At 42.1% G+C, this 9,146-nt stretch overlaps 1 protein-coding gene across 3 annotated transcripts in view; it reads right to left on the reverse strand.

The window, feature by feature from the left end:
* ANKFY1 (ankyrin repeat and FYVE domain containing 1) overlaps positions 1-9,146 on the reverse strand; it is a 50,371-nt gene that overhangs the window by 34,742 nt on the left and 6,483 nt on the right. Inside the window, exons 2-3 of one of the 3 annotated variants that reach the window (XM_006029153.2) lie at positions 4,512-4,704; positions 1,276-1,394 (exon numbers count right to left, since the gene is read on the reverse strand). In XM_006029153.2, coding sequence (XP_006029215.1) covers positions 1,276-1,394; positions 4,512-4,704 — 312 coding nt within the window. Of the gene's footprint in view, positions 1-1,275; positions 1,395-4,511; positions 4,705-9,146 lie in introns of those variants that run through there. The other 2 variants (XM_025210588.1, XM_025210589.1) reach the window with 2 other exon arrangements.

Genomic DNA, 9,146 nt, shown 5'->3' on the forward strand with positions numbered 1-9,146 from the left:
AGTGAGCCCCCTGCAGCTGTCTTGCACCCTGCCCCAGCTCCACTCCCTTCCTCACTGTGGGGGGAAATCTCCATCTGCTCCCCCATGGCCCCTTCCCTCCCCCACAGACTTATCAGCTGGATGCTGCTCTGCAAGCTACTGGGTTGTGTTCCTGGACCTGTGCAAGCTGTGGCTGCATGCACGAACACAGCATTTATTGGCAACATTAAAAATTGGCCACATCAGCCAAAAAAAGCCGATTGCCAATAATGTCCATTTTCCTTTTATCAGTGCCAATACGATATGGACCAATCTACTGGTGCACCTCTAGTATTTTAATTGTGCACTGAATTAGATTTTCAATTAGTTTCTCTCAAGAGTTTGCAAGTATAAGACTGCTTGCTCAGCACAACATTCAGAATACAGAGCACTTTTTCCATGAAACAACCTTTTTCTTTAAAGAAGTCTCCACCAACTGGCTATTCCAAGACCCTGGTGTGTAAAAGCCTTGCTGAAGAGTGGTTTCATGAGTGAGATTAAGAGGCTGCTAAATAGCTTCCAGGTTTGTCAGTGGTTCCATTACACATTTAAAAGGGTGAAGTCACGTTTAATAAGTGCCTCCGTTTGATCCAGTTAAGTAGGATGGAATAAACTGAGACTTTGAAGAATGGATACTGGCAGACTGTAGAAACATCACTTCAATCACTGTCCATATATGGGGGAGGGGGAAGGGGGGGGGGAAAAATCTCACTTCAGACAATGGTAACATCACGAGCATTAGTGTGCGACATACTGCTTTAAAAGATCTTTGGTTAAAGCACTGCTTTGATCATGCTGTAAAAGCTGCACCCAGTTGCTGAATCTAAACAGCTTGCAATTTTCTCCCAAAACCAAAGAGCTTTTTCTCCAAAGATAAAGAGAGGATGAGGATGCTACCAGGGCTGAGATCATACTGGCTATCTTCATCTTCCCAATCCCCAAAGAAAGGAAATCAGGCTCTTCTAGGCACTCTTTAGTCATGTTGAGCTTCCATTTAAATGGACCACAACACTTAACTTCCACATCATTAAAATGAAGAAGGCGCATTATTGATTTAACTATGATTAACATTGAATTTGCAAGCCTGTTAGCATATTTCACAGACAGACTAAGCTTCATAATTAATGGATGAAGGGTCTACTTTCTGTAGAAAGTAATGCTCTGAATGATAAGATGTAACCTTTTCCCCACAAGCACCTTTTCATCAGCTGTTCCAAAGGCAATCAAAGCATCACACACCACCAGGCAGCAACTAACCTGACAGATCCAGTTCCTCAGTCAACATTAAGTTGGCTAGACTCCAAGCCTCACTGCGGGCCGCCAACACAAATTTGTGAGCACTGATGCGCTTGTCTCCAACTTTTATCTTCAGATCACTGATAAAAGAAAGAAAAAAAAAGTGTACAGCTGTAAAAATACAAGCCGTCTCTGTACCTAAGCATGTACAGACTCCAAATCTAGATGTTCATTACAGCTGCAACATTTCAGTATCCAAATTTAGGCCCAATTGTTTAAAACATGGATTGCCTCGATTAACACAAACTGGAAGTATTGCTCTCAACTGGTTAAAAAAATCCCCTAAAGGAACCCACTTACCAATGAGAAGAAATGAAAGTTAAAACACCATGTTAAAAGCCACAGGGCTTGAGCTTATTTTGTGTTTTTAATATTGCAGACCAGTGTGAATGATGGGCAGGGGGGAAGGAACAAGAACAGTCTCCCCTCTCCTCACCCTCCCCCGCCCCCTAAGATGTTCGGCACAGATTACATGCTTTGTTTTGTAGACAAGGCATTTGACAGCAGTCATCTGTACGACAGGAGACGCCACAGAAGATGGCTCTGCTGGGAAGGGGTTAATTTTAAGACCATTTTGGATCCCATATTGACCACTTTATACTTCCAGACAAAGAATGCTGTGAGTAACAAATTGATCCCTACCTTCATCAAGGTATCAATTCCCTAATAAGCTGTGAGCCTCATCAAGAGGACAATAGGAGGGGGAGTGCTCATACAAGAAAGATGTTCTGCTCTTGGACGCACCAAATGATTTTACCCTCATGCTATGCATTCTAGTCAAGCAGTTGTATTTCAAGAAACCTCCGCAAAAACAACTTTGCATCTTTACAAGAGCCCCCACCTTTTTTTTTCCTTCATTATTCGCATCATTACCCAGTTCCACTTGTTAAAGAGTTATGCCATTCTGGCTACAAAGCCAGGATTTCAACTGTACAAAAGATCTGTGGTCTTGGCAAATCAAGCCACAGTAATTTTTGTACAGTCTTGACAGCAGATAGAAGCTAGGCCTTCTGGTGTAAGCATATTCTTAAGATTGGCTATTCTGGAGTGTGGCTAAGGAAATACCTAATCAGGGATCAGAAGAGTCATTCTGTTAATTAATACAAAACAAGAGCTCTGAGCCAGGTAAAGTTAAGATTATTAATAGCAATCATCTGGTTTCAAAAATTGTATTTACCCTGTACACTAGGAAATTTGGTGCCATGATATATAGCGGTCATCTAGTTATAATGAGAACATATCAGGACTACAATCAGGCTTCCAGCACACTAGAAAATAGAATCTTTCTGGTCACTTCCTGTTAACAAAACAGGAAACCACAGACTTCCACTCTGACAGATGGGTTAAAGAGTACAGTTCTGAAGAGAAGTAACTAGCTTTTGAATCCTTGGTCTTAACTGAAGATGCTATACACTTTAGGTACTACTGCACCTGAGGAATTCAATCAAGTATTAGGTGTCCCTTCTCCCCTCTGCCCCCCTACCCTCAGGCACTGTAAACAAGTTTTATGATAGAGTTGATGAATAGAGAATACATGGTTGTATAGTACCCCTAGCTAGGAAGTATTTAAACAAGTGGCAGCAGAGATGTGGGGCAGAAAATTTTCCAGTGCTTTATTTTTCCATGGGAAATTTTCCATTTCTAAAAATTCATTGTTTCATAAAATTCATTAGGAACAATGAATGGATGCCAATACAATGTTAGGCAAGCTTTGCAGTTTCAAAAAGTTGTAATTAATGTTTTTCAGGTAATTATCCCTAGGAAGAGAGAGAGAGTAAATATATGTTTTATTGATTTGTAAATAGGAGGGTAAATATACTTGCATAATAATCCAAACCAAAAAGCAAGTTATGAAGTCACCTAATTGGCTGTGCAGGTCAAATCAAAACCAAAGCTAAAATTCTTATTTCATCTTGGACTGCAAGTGAAAGCAAAACCAAAACTAAGACTGTGATTAATGTTTGATTCACTTTTAGTTCAGCAAACAGAGCAGTGTCTCATTTCTTCTCTTGAGCTGGGGAAGTTGAAAGCGTTTGCATAAGATCTGTTGGTTTTCTAGTGCTTTTGGTTTGAAGTAGTCATAATAATGCTTAATCAGGATAAAACTAGCGTGCAGCATCATTATAGTGAAGTTCAAGCCACTGAAGGAAGGGAGAAAGTTGGCAGATGTAAATCCTGCAGGCAGGAGTATGCCAGCACAACAAGAACGAAGAAACATTTAACAACATGTAGAAACGGTCCTGAAAGAGTACAAGCCGTATACAGAAAGCCAATACAAAGTGGTGGAACAACATAATCTGAAAAAAGTCTATTTCTTTCCAAATAAATTCAAAGTTTTACGTGAATATAACATTTAGACCACGTTAAGTGTGCTGTATTTAAATTCCCCCCATTCAAATATTTCAGTTCAAATGCTTGTGGCTATTGGGACATAAAATTAAGGTAGGGGTACTTTTTTAGTTTTGTTTACTAAATATAAAAGTCAAATAAACATGCTAAAAATCAGATCATGCTCTATTTAGGGCATAGGAAAATTTTCCGATTCAAAATTTTCTGGGAAACCCACATCTGAGCAGCAGAGCCATTTACCAAATGGTCTCATTTCAATATTAAAGGTACTGCTAAGCAGCTTTAAGCAGACCTATTTTGGACAGCAATTACTTGCTCTCAGCTATTCATATGAAAGTAGGGCTCTACATCTTGTAGGCAGAGCACCTCACCAGTGATGGGACCCAATCCATTTCAAGGCTGCTAACGGCACAGCACTGACAGTCTGGTGGACTAGAACAGTGGTTCTCAGCCTTATTTTAAGCAAGGCACCCCTTGGAATACACCTACACTTAGTTTTCAATTTTTTCCTGTAGTAAAAAAAAAAAATAAAAACAACAACATAGAGCAATTCTTCAGTCGCAAAGAACTCAAAGCCCACAACAGGTCAGAACGTTTTTAACACTACAGATTCCTGTTTGAAGTCTCGGGGTTTATCTTGTGATTCATGTTTGCATGCCTAACTGTGCTAACATTGTGTGGCACTCAGCAGTATGCTTGAGTGGACCTCAAAGTACCCTAGCTGAGAATCACTGGGTTAGAAGGATTAGTTTCCCAGTTTTAGTTGGGAGACTAGCCTGCTCTAAGCAGCTTGGCCTGTAGTCTTCCCTCCATACTACTTTCGCACCCAAAATGCTTCTCTCACTTACCTATACTGCTCCTGCTCATACAGCTCTGCTACAATGGCAAGAAGGCGAGTGATGAAGGAGTCATCGGCACTCCCTCGGTTTGACTGGGCAGCCAACAGGTTATATTTCCTTTCTGTATCTGCCAATTTCTTCTGCAGCTTGACATACTCTTGGCGAAGAAGCTTCAAGTGTTTTTCCAACTTGGCCACCTCCTCTGCAAGGTAAATAAGAGTTTTGTTGAAGACTGAACCATGACCAAGGGTAAGTGTAGTAATCAAGTACCACCTCTGTTGTGAGCCAGCCCTCCCTCCCACATTTAATCCACTTCACATTTCAGCAAGTCTTTCCTCCAAAATCACTTGCCACCAAGTGCTGGTGAGGCCTTATTTGTAGCCAGCCAGTGAGACAGGCTTACTGGTTGTGTCCTGTCCCTTCGATCTTCTCTACACAGTTTTAGACCATTTAATCATAATCCTGACCTAGCTGAGCAGTCTAAACAGTGTTCCAAGGCCCAAGCCTTATACCACTTAAAAAAAAAAAAAAAAAAGTGTCCAAATTGTCTGACTGAGGGAAAGCCAAAAAAGAGACCGTCTTAATTTCTGGCAATCAATGCCCCATCATTGTTTGCAGGCTCAACACAGTAATGTGGTAGCGGGGCTGGTTGCACTACCACTCCCCATCCCCAAGCTACAAACAAATATTCATACTGAACTTCCAGAGCAACCAGGAAGTTGAACTGTACAGCATTTCTTAGGGTGCCAGACAGACACTTGTGCTCAGCAGGCACTGCACAAGAGGAATCACTAGAGGATGTAGAAATCCTACTCTGCCCTACCCAATAGAGAATGACTGCCCCAAGGTTCTCCACCTTCATCCCCTACTGTCCTAAATAAGTCTAATTTGGAACCCTGACCAACAAGTACCCGAAATGACTTGAACTCAAGTTCTGTTACCATCTCCTAGCCAGTCTAAGCAAGAGTGCCTACAACCCGAGAGCTTCTAGGTCAAGCCCAGGTTTGTTTTAATAGTTTCTCTCCCAAAGCATAATGCATCTAATTTCATATAGGGCAGGTACACTGGAAATGTCTGGGTATCTGACATTTCACAAAAGTGAAACACAGAACCTTATGCTGTAAAGACTAGGTAATAATGGGTATCCCATGTCTTCTCTAATTATACTTCAAGATACTGAAAATTAGTTTGTTCGGACAAGAACAAAGAGGTTTTTACTTTCCTACAACTCTTCCAAGTTGCTTTAGCAAGTAAGCCATTGGTGAGATGGTATCCCATGAGCGCCAGACTCAAGAAGAGTTTTGTTCTTACAGAAAAGGTAGCTCAGTCACGGTCTTGAATCAGCTACAAGAAGCCCACCTCTAATACTAGCATGGCTCACCCTTGAAAAAGTACACAATACAGCATCCAGATGAGTGCAGACATGCAGTATATGGCGCTGCAGATCCATCTTCTGGTTGACCCCAGAAGATCCCAGGGTCAAAAAAAAAGTTACAGGGAAAAAAAAAAAAAAAAAAAAAAAGCAGGGCAGCATCAGAAAGGAAAGCAGAGTCTGGCCAGCTGAAGCCACAAGCCAGCTGCAGGCCAGGCTCCCAGCTGCAGCAGTGCCATGACCACAGCTCCCCGAGACCCCCAGGGCAGGCTGCTGGGATCAACATAGTTGCTGGCCCCAGCCTTCTGTACCCTACCCAGGGTAACTTGCTGAACACCAGCACACATGGTACAGGCATTCCCCATGGACAAGTAGCAGTGACACAAGATGCACCACTGCTACTTGTCCCCAGGGAAACAAACAGCCATGCTCATCTGGACACAGACAATAGGTCTAGCTGTCCTTCACAATCAGCTCTAGATTACGGGTGGCCAACCCATAGTACATGTACTGCAAATGACACGGGTACTTAATATTTGACATGAGGCAGATTGGGAAGGGGCAGGTATTAAACTTGAGGCTTGCCTAACAAGAACTGTAGCCACCACTGCTATAGATGCTCTTAACTTTGAGTTTCAATATCTGCTCAGCCTTCTGGCTATGCTCCTTGGTTTCAATTATATAGAGCGGGGAAACGTACATAAGATGACTGGCTTTAAAAGAAAACAGCCCTACTATGATTTCACAGGAACGCCACTTTCCAGGAGTTACCCAGAAGAACCTGGGCATAAGTTGTATTTAGCTAAAAAACAACTATACCAGACACTTTTCCTTTTCCAAAAAGGAGCTCTCTGAGAAGCAACTATTCTCAAATTTTCAGTCCCTCAGGAGGTAATTGGACCTGGAGAAGCATAGCTTGCCTCAGGCAAGTAGGCACATTAAAATGGGAAACTGCAGAACTGCTTCTTTCTCAGTGGCACTGTAGGACCTAGGTCCATTTTACAGAGGACTAGGCCCTTCAGACTGCTTCCATCAAGCCCATCACTTCAATATTTCAGGGGAGGCAGGGAGGAAAAAAAACTGATCTCTGCCCTATAGTTCTCCCATGGGATTATACAGACAGCAGCTGACCCATGATGTTTTCATTAAGCTATGTAGCATTGATCCATTGGGACCATTTACTGATTAGTGTTTCGACATCTGAACCCAACATCTGTTATCTGTGCTGTACACAGTGTGACCAATCAATTTGGAAACAAAAAGCTTAGTCTATGCAGACAACCTGCGCATAACAGCCCAAAACACTGGCTTTGACCATGTTGAAGAAAAACCAAAGTAAGGCACTAATTGGCCTAACTTCATACTACACTGAAAAACTAATGTGCCACCCCAGAAAAAACACAAGCATGTGCCCTCCATTCAAAAAACCACAAAGCCAACTGCCAGCTCAACATTACAAGGTCTGGGACCCCACTATCCCACTGTCCAAACCCAGTTTATCCGGGAGTCACCCTTGATCGAACCCTCTCATACAAAGAACACTTCATGAAGACTAAAGCGAAGGTGAGTATATATAGCAGCATTTTATATAAGCTCGCCAACTTGAAATGGGGAGCTAGCCCCTCAGCCATGTGAACCACTGCTCCGGCTCAGCTTCTCCTCTGCCGAGTATGCATACCCTGTATGGAAGAGATCCATACATGCCAAGTTCCTTGACCCCGTTCTGAGTAATAGCTGCAAATGCATCACAGGGTTAGCTGAAGCCACCAACCTAAACAGCGTGTACCTGCTAGCTGACATTGCTCTGCCTGACATCAGAAGAGCAGTGGCCAGCAGGATAAAATGATCAAGAAACTGAAGAGGTGACACACTCACTGTATGACCATTGCACAGCACACAAACATCTGAAGTAACACAGGAACTTCCTCACCAACACCCAACCTCTTGATGTTATACCCAGGGAGACATGAGACTGCAGATGTGGAACAAGAGGCTGAAGAAAAATACCCGACAGCAAAAAAAAAGGACGTTTCAGCAGCTGAGTCCTTGCTACCAGGAGCTTATGATCCATGGCCAAGATGGCCATGTCTCAACCACCTACGTAACGGAGTTAGACACTCCAAGAAACTAATGAAGAAAGAGACTATACCATCAGTTCAATCACTTGCGACTCCGGCACAGAACCTCAGTCTATACAATGCCTGCTGCTTGAAGACACATGTACAATGAAAGACTTCAGAAAGTACAATAAATGAACACAAGTATGTGTAACAAAATGGTCAAATGTGGTGCAGAGACATGAAAAAAGCAGCAGCAGCATGGTGTGATCTAGTCCTCCAAGTGGTACCTGGTAAAAAAATATCTACATGCAACAACTTTATAAATTCCAAAGCACGCGGTAGGATTCCTAAGTTGTACATTTTTAGAATGCAGAAAACTTCAGTATTCAGAAGATTTAAGATGATCTTGTTAAAAGAACTAAATTTTGCCAGCTCATTTTAGTTGCCTCACTGCAAAAGCATTTGCACTGCTACAATCAATCAATTTGATTAGTCTACCGCAATCCAGACCAAGACAGAGAACTTCTCAAACACATGCCCCAGTCTGCATGCGATAGGCCTTTAAGAATCTATCTGTATTACACCTTACACCTGGAACATTTCTACCAGCTTGAATAGCTTTTTGAGGGTAAATGACACTTGAATAGTGTGCCTGGCCTATGAAAACAGCAAGATGTCATAATCAATGACGTACTTATTGGTACAAGAAATACAGCCATCAATAAAGACAAGGCATGTTTTGGAAATACCGCATGATCAGTGTTTGAATGGTCACTACAAGAAGTGATCAACAGAACAGTTTTATTTTCTTCTTACACACAAGCAAAGGAAATTTGTCAGTGTAGCCTTCTTGCAAGTTAGGGTCCTCAGGGCAAAGTATCCTTATCTAGTTTGCCTGCAGATATGATGTCTTAGTCTTTACCCTGAGATTATAACTATTGCTGTTTACTAGTCCCTTAAAGCAGACAATTGCCCTAATGGATTAGGGTTGTTTATTACACATTTCATGGTGCTTCTCAAAATTTAAAGAACAGGCTCACTGAAACCGAGTTCAGCAATGCTATGAGTACTACATTGAGACCAAGTATCCAGCTTGTAGCCATATTAGTCTAGAGGCAAAAGGAACAGCCTCTACCATGAGTTCTGACTATCTTTTATTAGACCAGCTAGATTTGGGGGGGGGGGGGGGGGGTTTTTTTTACAAGAAAGGTA

The sequence above is a fragment of the Alligator sinensis genome, unplaced genomic scaffold, assembly GCF_000455745.1.
Source record: "Alligator sinensis unplaced genomic scaffold, ASM45574v1 scaffold419_1, whole genome shotgun sequence".
NCBI lineage: Eukaryota > Metazoa > Chordata > Crocodylia > Alligatoridae > Alligator > Alligator sinensis.